Source organism: Rattus rattus, chromosome 1, assembly GCF_011064425.1.
Source record: "Rattus rattus isolate New Zealand chromosome 1, Rrattus_CSIRO_v1, whole genome shotgun sequence".
NCBI lineage: Eukaryota > Metazoa > Chordata > Mammalia > Rodentia > Muridae > Rattus > Rattus rattus.
Genome location: NC_046154.1, coordinates 161,864,352 through 161,883,782, shown reverse-complemented (window position 1 = coordinate 161,883,782; position 19,431 = coordinate 161,864,352). Strand labels below are relative to the sequence as shown.

The 19,431-nt window shown below is 37.0% G+C and overlaps 1 protein-coding gene and 1 pseudogene across 1 annotated transcript; one reads left to right on the top strand and one right to left on the bottom strand.

The window, feature by feature from the left end:
- The first annotated feature begins 448 nt into the window (after window positions 1–448).
- LOC116889958 (olfactory receptor 6C6-like) lies at window positions 449–1,432 on the top strand. Its single transcript, XM_032890760.1, has one exon. It carries the CDS (start codon window positions 455–457, stop codon window positions 1,430–1,432), a length of 978 nt encoding a protein of 325 aa, XP_032746651.1. The 5' UTR covers window positions 449–454.
- Window positions 1,433–15,964: 14,532 nt separating this feature from the next.
- Window positions 15,965–17,526, bottom strand: LOC116911089 (annotated as a pseudogene).
- Window positions 17,527–19,431: the final 1,905 nt, after the last annotated feature.

The following is a 19,431-nucleotide window of genomic DNA, read 5'->3' as shown; positions in this document are numbered from 1 at the left end:
CCATTTATTAAAATTCTTTTTTTGTTTTCATTCTTTATAAATTTTATATGTGTGTATTCCTAAATTATAAGTTTTATGAATACTGGGAATATTCGGACTTATCTAATATAACCCTCAAATTTTAAGTATCACTTGAATAGTCTAATGAAATAAAGCATAGGAAAAATTTGCAAAGGTTAACAGTAATGAAAATAAAAACTTATATTCCAACATTCAATTTGTAAATACACAATTATACTCAAATCTTTACAAGAATGGAAATGATTATTCTTTAAACTTACTAGTGATATGCCAGAAAAGGTCATGGGTAAACATAGGTAAAAGATACTTTTTAAAAATATATTGACATTGGTTGAACTAACTAAGTAATTTTCTATGATGAAAAGGAAACAAGTTTTAACATGTGTCCCTTTTCTAAAGTTTGTTTTTGTAGACTTGTTAGACTAAAAAAGGAATGAAGAACCAGTCAGTAGAGATTGTATTCATTTTGCTGGGACTGACAGATGACCCTCAGCTACAAATTCTGATCTTCCTGTTTATGTTTTTCAATTACATCTTGAGCCTGATGGGGAATTTAATGATTATCTTCCTTACCCTGCTGGATCTTCGCCTCAAGACTCCAATGTACTTCTTTCTGCGGAATTTCTCCTTCTTGGAAACGGCATTCACATCTTCTTGCATTCCACGTTTCTTGATGAGCATTCTTACTGGAGACAAAACAATTTCCTATGGAGCTTGTTTAACTCAGTTATTCTTCTTCTTTCTATTACTAATTACAGAGTTCTATCTCCTGGCTGCCATGTCCTATGATCGCTATGTAGCCATTTGTAGACCACTGCACTACCCCTTAATCATGAACAGCAAAGTGTGCCATCTACTGGTCTTCAGCTCCTGGGTGACTGGGTTTTTATCCATCTTTCCCCCACTGATGTTGGGACTCAAACTGAATTTCTGTGCTTCCAAGCTGATAGATCACTTCCTGTGTGACACATCACCTGTTCTGCAGCTGTCTTGCACAGACACACGTTTCATAGAATGGATGGCATTTGTCATAGCTGTCATGACACTTGTCATCACCTTGATCTTAGTGATTCTCTCCTACACACTCATCATCAAAACTATCCTAAATTTCCCTTCAGCTCAACAGCGAAGAAAGGCCTTTTCCACCTGCTCTTCACATATGGTTGTTGTCTCTATTACTTATGGGAGTTGTATCTTCATGTACATGAAAACATCAGCCAAGGAGAGGGTGACCTTAAATAAAGGTGTAGCTGTGCTCAACACCTCTGTTGCCCCTTTGCTAAACCCTTTCATTTACACCCTAAGGAACCAGCAGGTAAAGGATGCTTTCAAGCAGGTGCTTCGCAGATTGTGTTATTCTCAAAACAGTGAATTAAAATTTAGGCCTAAAAAGCATGCTGTTGGACCATGATTTTTAAAAAAGATAATTAATATCAGTTATATCCATGATGGCCTATTGTATTCCTATCTTTTACTACTTAGATCGTAATGAGTATTCTAATTACTTTCTGTTCATCTCCAGAATTGAGCTCAATCACTAGGAGAAAAATGCTTCTTCAGTTCATAACATGTTCTTTTGTCCTTGCTCAGAAATCTCTCTTTTTGTGATAGATTTATTTACTACATGTGTTGTACAAGTAAATACTGTTAGCAATTCTGAATTAATTCTATGTTCATAGCTAATTGCTAAGCAATTTACTTGCATTTTAATGTTTTGCATTGTTAAAAATAGAGACAAGCAGAGAGTATGAAATTAATCTAGAATGTGATGAACATTGTCATGGAAATTCCCTAAGAAATCTGAGTTGATCTGAACATTAAATTAGTCTTGTCTAAGAAAGAAGCCACATAATGAAGCTATTGGTATGAATAAAGAAAATACATGTTGAAGGGTACTGTGATGAGACATATGAAGCCTGAAATGGAATAAGATGTTTCCCTCTAGATTTATAATCATTTAGAATTAGTTGCCAGCATAATTAGATCATTTGCTCAATAGTGTCAATGCACAATCACACAGCTTGGTTGTCAAAGGAAATTAAAGGTATTTATTCTAGTGCCAAAATTCAGTGACTCTGGCAGAAAAACATATTTACGTGACTTGCTGTTCCATATTTCAATTGGAAACACGCTTATGAAGTATTTTTATTTTAGTAACAGATCAAAGAAAGCCATGAATCAAGATTTTTCTTAAATACATTGGTGGAAGTATCCAGAAAGTAAATTACAGAAAGGTGTGGAATCTTTCACATAGGCTTCAGATGTTACCTGAAGACATTCAGAGCATTTTCATAAAGAAGCAACTGATCTGTCAATAGATTCCAGAGCATTTTTTCCATTGCTCTTGAATTTTAATTATTCTTATCCTTTTAACAAAAATAGAAAATTATCTCATATAATATATACTGTTTAGTTTCCCTCTACTCCTCCCAGTTTGTAACCATACCCGCTCCTGCCATTCTAGTCAACCTTGTTTCTGTTTCTCATTAGAAAACCAAAAGGCTTCCATGGACAAATAATAAAATAAAATAAGATAAACGAAAATTAAGCCACTGTTATGTGTCAAAACAAACAGAAGAGAAAGACCCAAGAAAAGATACAAGAAACAAACACAGATGCAGAGATCCACTTGTTTGAACATTCCTGAATCCCATTAAAACACTAAGTTGGAAGCCATATGTAAACAATTTTTTTCTATTAGTCACAGGATTTGTTTCTGACACGGAAGTTGGCAAGGTGTGCTGTTCATGGGGCTAAGCTTTAACTAGGAGTTAGCATCTGTATCCTTAGTATTCCAGTCTCCTCATGGCACTAAGGTTCTAATTAGAGTATCGTCCCTTAGACACACAGCTTCTTTCCAGAAATTCTTGTTGACAGTAAAAGTAGTTTGACTTCATGCTTTGATGCTAATTACTCTTATTTCTTCATAGAAGAAATGAAAATAATTTGTAGAAAATTGTAAACACATGATACTTTTATAATTCTGATTGGAGAAATTTTCATTTGTAAATTGAAATTCTTTAAGCAATCAGCTTCAATCAATTTTCATCAAATTAATGATGCATCTCATACAAATTAATGTACAATTATCTTTATCTAAATACATTGGACAAACTAATGTAAAGGGAACTACAAGAAACACAATAGTGAATATTTCCCCCCTTAATCTTTCCCCTATCATTATAATTTTAAATGCATATGCAAACAGTAATGGATTTCATTATGGCATATTTATAGTACATATGTGCAATTATAGGTTTTCATAATTAATCTCCACACTGCTCACCCGTGCCCTTGCCTAGTCTCCCTCATCTTCACAAATAGTCCTGTATTACTTAGGATTTCTATTGCTTTGTTAGAAACACCATTACCAAAATGCAAGTTGGATGGTTAAGTGTTTATTTCTGTTCTATGTCCACAGCACTGTTCCTCACTGAAATAAGTCAGGAAAGGAACACAAACAAGGCAGGCTTCTGAAGAAATGGGTTGATGCAGAAACCATGGAAGAGTTCATCTTACTGGTTTCACATGGCTTTCTCAGCCTGCTTTCTTATAGAATCCAGGACCACCAACCCAGAAATGGCACCACTCAGAATGAGCTGGATATCCCCCAACTGATTGCTAGTTGAGAAAATGCTTTAGAGCTGGAACTCATGTAAATATTTCCTCAACTATAGCTCCTTCTTTTATTATGACTCTAGCTTGAGTATACTTGACACACAAAACCAGCCAGTACATGTAACCCCTTGTCAACTTAACACACAAACACATCACTATTAAGCTACAGTGCTTCATTTATTATTCAGCCAAAAGTTCTCACGTTGAAAACATAAATAACTTTAAAAGGCATTAAATTTCAGTCCCTTTATAATAGGGAGTCTTTTTACAATCCAAAGTCTTATAGAATTATAATTTCTTAACTATCGGTTAAGCAATCGTTCTGGGATTTACTCAGGAACTTCTGGAATCATCCAAATGCTTAGATGACCTCTCCAATTCTATACTCTACAGCACACAGAGCTGTTTTCCCAGGGCCCTGGCAGGTTCCACTCCACTGCTATTGCTACTTTTGGTAATAGTCCCATGGCAGTGGCATCTCCAAAACTCTGAGTCTTCTGCTGCAACTGATTTGCACTTTCCTCAATAACTTCTCACAGGCTCTCTTCATGATGCCAAGCTTAGATATCACTTTCTTTTCTTTTCTTTTCTTTCCTTTTCTTTTTTTTTTTTTGAGCTGGGGACTGAACCCAGGGCACTCTACCACTGAGCTAAATCCCCAACCCCTAGATATCACTTTCAAACATGGCTGCTTCCTTATACAAAATAACTTTACCTTCATTGTTAGAGATTAAAGGTGTGTACTAACAGTGTGACTGTGTTCCAGGCAGATCATAGCAAAATTCTGGGCATGCCTACATTCTGGCTGGATCATGTCTTTATATGTTATCATTTTCCAGAGTGACCTGTTGCTGTACGAAATACTTCTACAGAATTTTCATTCCCTGCTGACCAGAATGACAGAACCTTAATGCAAAATAGCAGATGGTCATGATAGAGTCTTTAAATTTCACCCTGAAACTTCACACTCTAGGCCTCCATCTCCTGCACTACTCTCAAAATTCTTATCTTCCAAGTTCTTAAAGAGCATCCCACTTAACTCTCAACACACGGTGCACTTTCTAGCCCAAAGTTCCAAAGTATTTCCACAATTCTCCCCAAAATGTGGTCAGGACTGACATAGCAATACACTACTACAATAGTACCAATTTGTTTCAGGGTTTTTATTTCTGGAATGAAAAAGTGAGTTGGAAGGAAAAGGCTTAGTTTTCTTATTCTTTCACAGCACTCTACATCATGAAGAAAATCAAGATAGGAATTCATACAGAGTAGGATCTAGGGAGCAGGAGCTGATGCAGAAGCCATAGAGGGGTACTACTTACTGGCTTGTTTCACATGGCTTGCTCAGTCTGCTTTCTTATAGAACCCAGGACCAATACCAAGGGATGACACCACTCACAGTGGGCTTGGTCCTTCCTCACTGATCACTAATTGAGAAAATGCCTTACAGGTGAATCTCTCGCAGGCATTTCCTCAACTGAACTTCTTCCCTTCTGATGACTGCAGCTTGAGTTATATTGTAACACACACACACACACACACACACACACACACACACACACACACACACACATATATCTCTCTTTTGTTTTCAAGGCTCCCGTTCTTTATTACTCCTTTTTCCCACTTCACGTAAGTTCTCAAAATCTTCTCTCCAGTCACTCCACTGATACTCTCATGTCCTTTAGTAATGAAATGAAATATCTACATATTTCACTCACTGAAGATACTCTTGTCCCTTATGGAAATTTAATTGAAAGAAAATGTTCAATTTTCATGTTATATATAGAGTTACTGAGTTTACATAAAAATTTGAGAACTCCTATTGGGACCAAGAAGACCCCACAACCCACACATATACCAATCTCAGTCTGAGCTGATCCATCAGAGACACATACCAGAATCAAGAGCTGACTGTGATCACAAATGTTTCCCAGAGGCAGTTTATAAAAGTAAAAACCACTATAAGCTCATGTGCAGGTGCAGGGAGTGCTGCCCAGTGGTCAGCTCTGACTCAAGCTATTTAGGCTAGGTATACATAATGGTTCTAACTGACCTTTATTTTGATTGACCCTAAGTGGAGCTTATGGTTGTGGAATTTCTTAGGATTAGCAAACACCTGAAAATAGCAGGGTAGGTGGTTAACCTGACCCTGCTCTGAGTCAAGCTATATTTCTTTGTCAATATGAAATTATTGGCATCTATTGAACAAAATGGCTACAGCTAAGCTTTGGGAGCAGGCTTCAATCCCTTCCATGATATATTTGATTCCCTGTGCTGATTGGCTGTGTTAGCCTGTGTGTTGCACCTCTTTGTTTGACAGATCTCTTTACCTTTTGGCACTGTATTGCTTTTTCTTCTTTCAGAAAATCACAATGATTAATATTACTTCAATAGTTGTAGAAAATAGTTATAATGCACTGTCAACTCTTTTAAAACTTTATCTTTCCAGAATGTACCATTGCAGGGGTATGAATTGATTGTTTGTCAAGCAGGGTTTCACTCAATTCTTCTCCAAAGTTTTAGAAATAATCCCTAGAAGGAAATGGAAGTCATGGAAATGAAGAGGACATTATGGGCAGTAACGGCAGGCCAGGAAGCCAACTGTGAAAAGGTGAGAATGAAAACTCAATTTAGATGGTACTAGCTTAAGGGCCAAAGGAAGGGTCTGGCCTGATCTCAGTCATAAAATAACAGAGAGAACATTTGTGCTATTAGGTATATCCAGTAAGATTGTGTAGCTTTGGGAATCCTCAGATAATATGAGGGTAATTTAGATATTCTGTATTTCAGTCCTTGATTATTGGAGCTTGGGGAGCCCCTGACAGTAAGGATCATTTAAATTAGTAGCCACTTCCAGTCCTGGTGGTAGGACCTTGATATGGCCTGGCCCAATCGGCGATATTAATCAGTTCCAATTCCCAGCTTTCTGGATGGGAGAATGGGTTTTCCATTTTTCGCATTCAAATAATCTTTCACTGCCATTGCTTAAGACCCTTCCAGTGTAGGGGAATGTCAGAGGGATGGGAAGGGGCTGGGGTGGTTGGGAAGGAGAACACCCTTATAGAAGAAGGGGAGGAGGATGGAATAGGGGTCTTATGTCCGGAAAAACAGGGAGGGAAATATCATTTGAAATGTAAATAAAAAATATCCAATTAAAAATATTTCTGGTTTCTCTAGAAATCTGTGGATGCAAGTATCTTCATGCTGTGCTCCCAACATGATAGGACCCATTCCAATTCTGTCACTGATTATAAGAACCCATCCCATTGAAATTGGAAAGTGATTTGTTTGTTACTACAGTAGACAATGTTTATCCTCCTTTTGAAGAACTCCTGGGTGTGGAATCTGAAAAATTTTGACAATGTTTAGGATTTGGACTAGAACTCTGTCAGGGAGTGAAGTGAGATTTTTGGGAAATGACAGTGATATTCAGTAATGTCTGAGTGTTTGCTAATAATTTTACCCCAAATATAAATGCTTCCCAAATTGAAAACGCACCATGGATGTCATATTAACTCATCACCCTGGATATAAAAAGCAAGTCTCCTCTCTATCTACCACTACCAAATTATATACCAAATACACCATCTGAAAAGATTGGCAGAGAAGCACTAGGAGAAATAGATGCTAGGAAATAGCTTTCAATCTCCTCCCCCTTCTTTAAGAGGAAGGTCATAAGTGACACTGATGTGTTAGCATGAAGTTAAATACAGGGTCTGTGAAAATACCTCAGGTTGTAATATCAGAAGTTACAATTCATACTTCTATCATTGGTCATGTCTATGTTGCGGAAGGGCAAAAAATATGGACTTAATTTTTATTTCTCTACAATATTTGCTTCTATTAAATAGGAACATTTGAAATTCAAACCATTATGATTAGTCAAATTCAGAAGATGCAGTTACAATGCTTCAAATCCCTTTGAAGCCTTGATCGAAAGGCCAGATTGTACAAGATGTCATGTATAGTTTATTGGAAAGAATCATTACAAAAGTATAACACATATATTACATTATTTCATGTTTCTTTTACTTATCTGGAGATAAACCACATTCATATTATAAAATTTCTCAATTCCCAGAGAAAATAGGATTCATTTTCAAGTTCTAGAACAGATTCTTTCCAGTCAGTAATTTACATACCCTGTGGAGAAATGTATAGGTTTATGTTTGATATTTTTATTTGATACTTTAATATTCCAAAGCATTGAGATTTGTAATCTTTGCACATATTGATATAAAAAATTCTCTGAGAGAGTAAATCCTTATAATTTCATTGATCATAGAATGTGGTCAAAACAAAGCTATAATACTTGCAGGTATATATTAGGATACTAAATGCGTAATAATGGCCTAGATAGGTAGCTCAGTAGGTACAAGACTTGAGGAACTGAGTTCAAATTACCATCACCCAAATAAAAGTTGTGTTGCTACTGGGGGAGTAAGGACATGTGGAACACCAGTAGCTTGCTAGCCCATCATCTGCCATAAACTATAAGCTGCATATTCATTGAAGAAACTATTTATAAAAATAAGGTAAAAAAGACTAGAAGACACCTGACTTCTAGCCTCTCTTTATACATGCTCAGGTGAGCACAGTCATACTTAAAAGTAAACACAAATATGAAGACCCTCCCCCCACACACACAGCCAAAATTTATAATACAGGATTTTGCATCTTTAAAAGACCAATGAGATTTTTGTTTCTTTTTCTGAGAAAGAATTTATTTATATCTATTGTATTAACTTTTACTGAATTATACATGTATAAAGAATATTCTAATTAGTATATTTCCTTTCATCTTTAATCTCCTTCCTACTCTTTTCTTAATGTTTACAAAAGTTAGATTCTAGTGTTTATTTATTCTCTCATAGGAATAAGCAGATTTTTAATTGTTAAAATTTCTTCATTATTAAAAATCTACCCCTTGTGAAAGGAGACCATGTGTGCCTTCTGACCTCTTCTTTAGCTTCTTAAATACAAGGAGAAAGAATTGATATTTTATAAGGTTTTAATGACAAATCCTGATCTTCAATGAAGGATGCTGTGCATCTACCCTCTATCCCTGATGCCCAGTGAAATCCTGAAGAAGGTTGTTGGAAAAAAAATTGTTTGCACTCATAGGCACTCCCAGAACATGTGAATCTGGGCCTGTGGCATGGACATTTTGACCTTCCTCAACCTGCTTCTCCCATGGAGACAGGAGGAGAACCTACAGCAACATTCTGGGATCTCACAATTGCCAAGGACTCCTTTATTTCCAGTCAGTGTCCTAGATTCTATAAACTGGAGGCTGTGTTTGAATGGGAGTAAAAACTTGAGTTTGTGTGTGTGTGTGTGTGTGTGTGTGTGTGTGTGTATGTGTGTGTGTGTGTGTGTGTGTTTATGTGTGTTTTTGTTGTTGTTATTGTTATTATTTTTGTTGTTGTTGCTTTTCTATTTATTAAATTGTGTATTTCTTATTTACATTTAGAGTGCTATTCCCTTTCCCATTTTCCTGCCCTTCAGACCATTAACTCCTTGCCCTCACCTTCTATATTGGTTTCCCTCCCCATGCATCCCCCTCTCCTCCTTCCCCAGAGTCCCCTGCCCTGGAAGTCCAACTTTGGCATGACCAAGGGCTTCCCCTCCCACTGGTGCCCCAACAAGGCTATTCTCTTCTACATATGCAGTTGGAGCCGAGATTCAGTCCATGTATAGTCTTTGGGTAGTAGTTTAGTCTCTGGACGCCATGGTTGGTTGGCATTGATGTTCTTACGGGATCAAAAAGTCCCTTCAACTCTTCATGAAATTCATAGGCAAATAGATGGAACTAGAAAATATCATCCTGAGTGTGGTAACCCAATCACAGAAAAATACACATGGTATGCACTCATTGATAAGTGGATATTAGCACCAATGCTTGAATTACCCAAGATGCAATGCGTGGACCACAAGAAACTCAAGAAGAATGTCCAAAATGCAGATGCTACACTCCTTCTTTAAAAGGGGAACAGAAATATCCATAGGAGGAGATAGGTACGCAAAGTTTAGAGCAAAGACTGAAGGAACAGCCAGTCAGAGCCTGCCCCACATGTGGCATATAACCCAGAAGATGTCCTGTCTATAAGATCTGTAGGGGCAAAGATGGAACAGACAAGGTGGTAATGGCCAATCAATACCAGTCCAAATTGAGAGAAATCCCATGGACGAGAACCAATCCCTGATACTGTCAATGATATTCTATTACACTTTCAAAAAGATACTAGCAAAACTGCCCTCTGAAAGGCTATACCCAGCAAGTCATGGAAGCAGATGCAGACACCCAGAGCCCAAAACTAGATGTAGTTAGAAGTGTTGGAGAAATGATTGAGGAACTCAAAGAGGATAGGGACTCAACTTGAAGACCAACAGTGACGCTGGGCACTTAGGGGCTCCCAGAGACTGAACCACCAACCAAAGAGCTAGTACAGGCTAGATCTAGGCTCCCCACATATATGTAGCAAATGTGCAGCTTGGCCTTCTCCAACAACTGGAGTTGGGACTGTCTCTGAATCCAGTGCCTGACTCTAGGTCCTGTTCCTCTAACTGGGCCACCTTGTCTGGCCTCAGTTTGACAGGATAGGTCTAGTTTCCTACATAAACATGATATATAATGGCGAGGTGATACAGGGGGTAGATATCCCCCTTTCCTGGAGGATAAGAGGAGTAGGGAACAATTGGAGGTGGTATGGAAAAATGGGACTGAGAAAAGGAGGACTGATAAAAGTATACAAAGTGAATAATAAACTAATGAAAATAAAAGTATACTTATTCAGTAAAATATGTTTGTTAAATTAATAAAGAAATAGAAGTTTCAAAATACCTACACCCTGATCCCATTACCAACACATTTTCTTAAAATTAAAAAATAGAGACTACAGTGAGAGAGAACATAAAGACCTCATATAATATAATATTGTTTCTATTATCAGTACACAAAAGATCATATTTTCAGTAATGATTGTAATCTTACATATTCTATTTTTTCCAATGTGATTATTACTAGAATTTTTTTCAATTTAATTTTACCGTTTTTTTTTAGTAAGTATTTTTTATTAGATACATTTCTTCACTTACATTTCAAATGTTATTCCCTTTCCTGGTTTCCTGTCCATAAGCCCGCATTTCCTCTCCCTCCCGATATGGGTGTTCTCCCTATCCATCCCTCTTACTGTCCTCCCACACAGTCTCCTGCACTAGGCGTCCAACCTTGGCAGGATCAAGGGCTTCCCCTTCCCCTGGTGCCCCAACAAGTCGGTTCTCTGCTACAAATGCAGTTGGAGCCCAGGGTCAGTCCGTGTATACTCATTCAGTAGTGGTTTAGTCCCTGGAAGCTCTGGTTGGTTGACATTGTTGTTCTTATGGTGTTGCAAGCTCCTTTAGCTCTTTCAATCCTTCCTCTAATTACCCCCAAAGGGGTCTTGTTCTCAGTTCAGTGGTTTTCTGGTAGCATTGGCCTCTGTATTTGACATGCTCTGGATGTGTCTCTCAGGAAAGATCTATATCCTGTCCCTTTCAGCATGCCTTTTTTAGCTTCATCAATCTTATCTAGTTTTGGTGGCTGTATGTGTATGTATATATATATATATATATATATATATATATATATATATATATATATATATATATATATATGTCAGTCACATGTGGGGTGGGCTCTGAATGGCCATTCGTTCAGTTGCTGCTCTAAACTTTGCTTACATATCTCCTTCTTTGGTTATTTTTTTCCCCTTTTAAGAAGGAGTGGGAGCATGTAGAGAGCTACGACGTGCTGCACCTCAAAGATGGCGCTGGTTTCCGCCTTCCACCCTCCCAACGGTGAGCGCTCCTTGCAGTAAACAAGTCCTTATTTGGCTATGTCTGCCTGGTCCGCTAGCTTCCGCATAATGACAGCCTATCTACATGACCCACGTGGCTTGCTAGGACCGGCCAGTGCTAGCTATTTAAGTATGGTGCAGGGCGTTCCCCGGGGAGAGAGAGTCAGAAGAGATAGAGGTCAGAGGATTGTATTAAGGTTCCTGAGTAAAACTGCTTGAAGATCTCCTGTGGTCATGTCTTCCTTGCTGGTCGAGGTTGGACGTGGCAGGAGCATCCGAATTTTGGTCATACTTCTTTTTGAGATCCTTGTGGTCTGTGGATTGCACCTTGGGTAATTGAGCTTTGAGGCTAATAGCCACTTATCAATGAGTGCATACCATGTGTGCTTTTCTGTGATTGGGGTTATCTCACTCAGGATGATATTTTCTAGTTCATTCCATTTTCCTATGAATTTCATGAAGTCATTGTTTTTATTAGCTGTGAAATATTCCATTGTGTAGATATACCACATTTTTTAAATCCATTCCTCTGTTGAAGGGCATCTGGGTTCTTTCCAGCCTCTGGCTAGTATAAATCTGGCTGCTATGAATAAAGTGGAGAATGTGTCTTCTTTGTATATTGGAGCATCTTATGGGTATATGTCCAGGAGAGGTATAGGTGGGTCCTCAGTTAGTGGAATGTCTAATTATCTGAGGAACCTCCAGATATATTTCCAGAGCAGTTGTACCAGCTTGCAATCACACCAACAACACATATCCTATTTTAAAGGGATTAGAATGAATCAGACGTAGAGGAAGGAAAGACTGAAATTTTAAATGTAAGATTGTGGAGGAGATGGAATAGAGATTAGAAGACCTTTAACAAATTAAGAATCTCCAAATAAATCCAATCTAAAGCTTACAATGCCTTGTGACAAAATTTCAGGATGGCAGTCCATAGAAATGCCAGATGAAGAGGCTCTGTTGTTGTAAATATATATTAATAAAAAAGTATGGTTGTCTTTTATCCCGCTAGGTCCCCACCATGGTGCCCAAGGTTATCTGCTAGATATCTTGGCGGAAACACATCCCAGCTGCACACTTTACTCCACTCAAACCCTCACATAAAAGAACACACAACGCAATAATCTTTGACCCAATTGATAAGATATAATTGCCCACTTAAACATACAAAGCCCGGTACCATCCATCCCTTGAGAACATTGATAACAACCTGTAAATACACAGAGCAGAATCTTAACATTACCTGCCATGGCTTCTCCCCTCTCTCTGTCTCCTGTCTCCCTTCTGTTCTAGTCCCCTCCTCTTCCTTCAAACTTCTCTCCCACCCATCCTTCCTTCTCCTCCAATGACAGGCCTCATTCTGTCCTGTACCTGCCCCTCACCTGTACTTTACAAATTCAATGGCAAGGTTCTGGTGAAGTCACCTGATTCCTGAGTATGTGACTAGGCAGCTGTCCTTGGGGCAGTGGAATTAGCATCAAAATACAGATAACTTCAGGACAAACCACAACAAGGCTCCAGCTACAATCCAATATAATTTGACTTGATATTATATTTATATTGTCAAGGATGAATCGCTAGGTGAATGCCAATATTCTTAAGAATGCAGATTATATTTGATAATGGCACCTTGGGGTGATGTAACACAATAGATTGTGTGTTTTATTTTGCAGAGATTAAAATTTAAAATATGTTCACGTGTTAGTACATCATACAATTGATTCCTATTCAGGATTTTAATGGGCTTCTGCCTTAAAGTTCTGACAAGGAATATTACGGAATTTCATATTTAATGGAGATGATGGTTATCTTGAAGATGATTTTGTAGATTGAAGGTGATGGTGTTCCACCATATGTTTTCAGTAGACTGAAACACTTTTTTAGACATTATGACATAAAGCTTGTTACAAATATATCCTACAGATCAAACAATTGTAAATATCTAACGGTAGGTGTAATGTTATTCACTGTGTAAAAGTTATCCTTGTGTTACTCAAATGCTGACTTCTCTCTCATCATATCTTGTTTTAAAATCAGGCAAAGCATTGCAATGCATTTTTCTGGAATCTCCTGTCTTAAGTTTGTGAAGACAATTCTTACCATGTATTCTCTGTCCTGTCATAAATGCTGATAACCCAATGGTTGGGCAAAATAAAGAATATGATAGAAACTTCTGCTATCCACGGGAAGTTCAGATGAGCCATGAGGAAAGACCATGGTGAGAAGACACCATGGGGAAGAACATCTGACGCTAGAACAATATTAAACTGCAAGTATCATGAGGATCGGAATGGTAGAAAACCAGATTAGCTTAGATGTTAATGTAAATCAATAACTGTCCAGATATTGAGGTGAAGCTTGAAATAAACCTTGGTTTATCTGTGTGGTTCTTGGGGAATACAGCTTCTAGATTAATTTATAATATAATAATCCATTTACATCTAACTACACTATTAAAGAAATGTTCATAGAACAAAAGGGGAATATGGATTCTCCCAGAAATGGATCAAAGAATGCTTTATTGACTTTACATTTTTTATATGCCAGTGAGACAGGAAGCATATGTGCTGTAAAACACTGGTTTTGAGGAAGAACTGCTGAGTTAAATAAACCTATATTTGATCACCTCAGAATGTAAGTCAGGAACTGTGTTGCATTAGGGAATAGGTTTTCTCTTTTTTCTACAGGAGAAGAAAAGTTGTGAATTCCTTCAGAATTATTAAAGATTAAATTTGACTAGAGAAGACCTCCTGAAAAACTTGTCTGTACACATGAAGAATGAAGCTAAGAAAAACACAATAGAAAGCATGAATGCTGATCAAACTACATTGGAAAAGCTCTGAGAATGCTGAGACATATCATTTTACAGTCAACAAATCTTTTGGCTATAACATCCTCAGGATATATTATTACATGTCACCAGTTTATATAGCATAGATGGAAATTTATATTATAGTTTGGCTATGCAGTCTAAATGGAGTTATAAATTTGATGCCTTCCAGCTGCTCAGAGTGAAGAGATTCATCTTTAGTGGATATATGCACATTGCACATTTCATATATATGTTAATGGAGATATGTATGTTATATTTAAAAATTTATAGATTTTTCAGAGCAAAATGACGAGAGACCAATGATCCAGCCTCACAGAGTGACTCAGTAGCTGTTTTGTCAAAATTCTGAATCCAGGACAACTTCAAAGTGCTAGCTCAATGGTTCAGCCTTACAAACCGAAAATGATTTGATTCAATAACTATCATGTGAACAGCTTCATCTTTTTAATTTTACTTAAGCTTTGATTTATTTCTCCTAGTGATCTGACTTTGTTTGTATGCTTGTTCCACCATGGTTTACATACTACCTCAAAAAAAGACAGATGCTTTAGAACTATGACCCTCTTCATCCCCACCCATTCTAATACGACTACGTATGATTTTATTTTGCAGAGTAATCACTCTAAAATTAAGCGGGTAACACTGATATGTCAATCTTTCACACAATATCATTAGCTTTTCTAGAAAACTAGATACAGAACATCTTTCTAGATATAAGGTGCATATAAAATATACATATATTGATCATGCCTCAACAAGAAAAAGTAGAAATGAAAATTTGAAATGCCAAAAAGAAATGAAAAATGTATGAGGTAATAAATATATGATTTGATGATTTGTTGCCAATTGCTCATATTTAATATCTTATCTGTACCAAAAAGCAAATGCAGTACAGTTTACCATTTTAAAGCAAAACAAGAATAATTCAAATTTTTGGCAACCTTTTACAAATATATGTGGACATTATTGACATGATTGGTTTAAGTATGCACTCTTCTGAATAGCAGATCCTGTCATGATTTGATCTGTCCATCTCTTCTGTCTTGTTGCTTTTATCTTCATTAACACATTAAGGGAACTGTGAGACAGATTATCTATGTGTCTTTACATGTTCACTTATATTATCACATTAAGGGAGTTGTGAGACAAGTATCTCTATGTCTTCAGATGTTCAGGTGTTATCTTTATTGACTGGTCCATAGTCCTAATAAAGTGTACTCACTAAACAACACTGTGGGCTACTTTTCTCCTATGTAATACATGAAGAAGCTAGGGCAGAACTGCTTGCCTAATTTGTACTGTGTGTCTGGTAAGGTGAAAAGAGTGGAATGTGTGATGTGGGGATGTTAAGTGCATGTGCACCCATGTATGGAAGTCAGAGGAAACCTCCTGGGTAAAGTTCTCACCATGGTTTCTGGGAATCAAACTCAAGTGCAATGATTTCTGGAAAGAGGTATGCAATAAACAATAATATATACCCGTAGAGGTACTTTTAGGAAGTAATTGGAGAAAGATAGTTATTGCAGAGTACAATCTTTCATGGGAAAGTAGAGGGAAAGGTAGAATAGAGTTAGAGGGCTCCTCCAAAAAAACATATTCTTTATGAAATAACTGCTGACATAGGAAAACAATCATGAAAATAGATGAACTAGAGTTTCATTTTTAATGTATGGCTGCAGTTTATAATACAATTTTCAAAGTTGTTTTTTAAAGAGCCCATAGTCTTTTGTAATACATCCCAGAAGACTTCTTTTACCTGATGGTTTCTTAGTGTATAAATGAAGGGGTTCAGAAGAGGGGCTATTGAAGTATACAGCAAAGCTACACCTTTAGACATGGCCACTCTCTCCCTTGCAGATGGTTTAATATACATGAAGATGCAACTACCATATGTTGTAGAGACAACAATCATGTGGGAAGTGCAGGTGGAGAAGGCTTTGGTTCTTTGCTGTGCAGAAGGGAAATTCATAATAGTCTTAATGATGAAAGAGTAAGAAAGACTCACTAGTACCAGTGTAACTATGAGTGTCACCACTGCTAAGGCAAAGGACATCATTTCTAGGATATGAGTGTCTGTGCAGGAGATCTGCAAATGGGAGAAGTTTCACATAAAATGATCAATTACCCTGAATCACGAAATCCAGCTTCAAATTGCCACTGGGGAAGATGATCAAAACCCAGTCACCCAGGAGCTGAGGGACAGTTGATGACACACTCTGCTGTTCATGATAATAGGGTAGTGTAATGGTCTGCAGATGGCAACATATCGGTCATAGGACATGGCAGCCAGGAGATAAAATTCTGTAACTCCCAGCAAAAGATAGAAAAACAACTGAGATGCACAACTATTATAGGAAATAGTTTTGTCTCCAGTCACAATGGTTGTCAAGAATCTGGGAATACACACTGTTGTGAATATGATTTCCAGAAAGGAGAAATTACGGAGAAAGAAATACATAGGAGTTTTGAGGCGAGGGTCCAACAGAGTGAGGAGTACAATGATTAAGTTCCCCAAGAGGCTGGTTATGTAATTGAGAAAGAGAAACAGAAAAACCACAATTTGCAATCCTGGGTCATCTGTCAATCCCAAAAGAATGAAATCAAGTTCCATTGACTGATTTTTCATCCTCATCTGTGAGCCTTAGCAAACAAACATAGGAAACTAAAAGCAAAATATTTGTGTGCATTAGAATTTATATACTTACACTAAAGCAGAAAGGGGGATATGTCATAAAATCCATTTTCAAGTGTTTTCTAGCCTTAAATTTCAGGTAAGACATAATTAGATGACATAGGTCAATTATAAACTTGTCCTAGTCTGTTTTTTTCTAAACATTGTTCAAATAAGCCCCATAACTCCCCCTAAAAAACAGATAGTGTTTTTCATTAAGTTGCATGAATGTTAATTAACAGGTTCACTTCCAAATGGCCCCTACTATCAAGCAGGCCAGAAGCTTCTGACCTCTTTCTTCTGCTGGGCCTCTGAAGTAATCGGGATTATAGACCTGTCCCACTGCTTCTTGCTTATTTATGGACTTTTAAAACCACTTTCTTTTTGAAGTTATAGTTTAATTACAATGTTTCCACTTTCTGTTTTCTCTCTCTAAATTTACAATGTACCCTGCACTCTTGCTCCCTTTCAGATTCATAGGCTCTTTTTTCATAAATACATGTATATACATGTATTCCTAAATGTATTAACTACAACCTGCTTAGGTTTTATAGTGTTACTTGTGTATGGCTTCAGGGGAGACAGTTGGTGTTGAATAACCAGTTGGTGCTCTCTTGCCTTTAGTCTATTAGCATGCCTTCTTTCCTATATTTATTTCTTTTTCATTTATCTTATCAATATTGCTTTCCTTTCTATATACTAACTTTAAAAAATAATTTTGTGGAAAAGCAACATAATAGAATTTTACAAAGATCAGTATTAGTGAATAATTTTAAGATTGAATTCTTAAGATGTTCAGGTTTTAGTTACTAAGTACTTATAAGATTTCTTCATTTGTACATATTTAATGTTTTCCTATTATTCATAATGCATATTTTCAAGATGGCTAGATAGTTGCCTTTACTGATTGATGTAGGCTTAGCAGAATTAGAATTATGGTATCACCAAATCACAATAATTGCTTATTAAGCATTTTCACATTATTTTATAAAACAAGGAAAAATAATTATAGATATAATAGCATAAATATAAAATATTAATTTTTTAAACATAATCTCAAAATACCTTACACTCAGAACATTTTATAAAATATAAAAAATTCAGTGCTCCAAATACAATTACAATTACCTTAATTGGACTTACTTAGTTTCCCATTATAAAATTAATTTAAAATTACCACAGACTCACTTTTTTGTGTACATTAACCATTCTGCTTTGTTAAAGATAATTTCAGTTTGTGTGATTAATGTTGTCACACAAGGCACAATATATAATATACTTCCATGAAGAATGTCCACATTCCTTCAAACTCACATTTACTATGGAATGTTGTGATTATGGTGATAATTTTACCATATGCCATCTGATAGGCTGAATTTTCTAAAATTTAGCTTTCAGTGTTTAGATTGCTGTCACTCCAGTGCTACAATTAGATGTTGTTCTATATCTAAAAAATCTGGATTAATAAGAATATGAACTCATCGCTGAAATATACAGAGCTCTTAGATCAAAGAGATGCCTCATAGCCAACTCCGTACTTAAAAATGTACTAGTTTCACTGCCTCCTACTTCCAATTAACTCAAGGGATCTACTGAATTTACAGCGAACTACTCTAGGGATCCCTGCTACAATGTACTCATTAATAGTAATAAAAAAACACCAAGGTCTATCAGAACTTTAGGAAAGCACCCCGGAGGACTGTCACAAATGACTTAGAAAAGTCAAGAAAATTTTTTTAAAAGACATAAACAGTTCACTGTAGTTGCAACACAGTTCAAAAATTAGTCACCTTTTGGGGTTTATATATTTTATTTTTTTAACTTTATTAACTTGAGTATTTCTTATATATATTTTGATTATCATTCTCCTTCCCGGTTTCCAGGCCAACATCCCCCTAACCACTCCTTCACCCCTTCTATATGGGCTTACCCTTCCCATGCTCCCCCCAAAAATCGCATTCACGGGGTGTTCAGTCTTGGGAGGACCAAGGGCTTCCCCTTCCACTGGTGCTCTTACGAGGCTATTCATTGCAACCTATGAGGTTGGAGCCCTGGGTCAGTCCATGTATAATCTTTGGGTAGTGGCTTAGTCCCTGGAAGCTCTGGTCGGTTGGCATTGTTGTTCATATGGGGACTCAAGCCCCTTCAAGCTCTTTCAGTCCTTTCTCTGATTCCTTCAATGAGGGTCCCATTCTCAGTTCAGTGGATTGCTGCTGGCATTCGCCTATGTATTTGCTGTATTCTGGGTATGTCTCTCAGGAGATATCTACATCCGGTTCCTGTTGGCCTGCACTTCTTTGCTTCATCCATCTTATCTAGTTTAGTGGCTGCATATGTATGGGCCACATATGGGGCAGGATCTGAATGGGTGTTCCTTCTGCCTCTGTTCTAAACTTTGCCTTCCTATTTCTTCCCAAAGGTATTCTTGTACCCCGGTTTAAGAA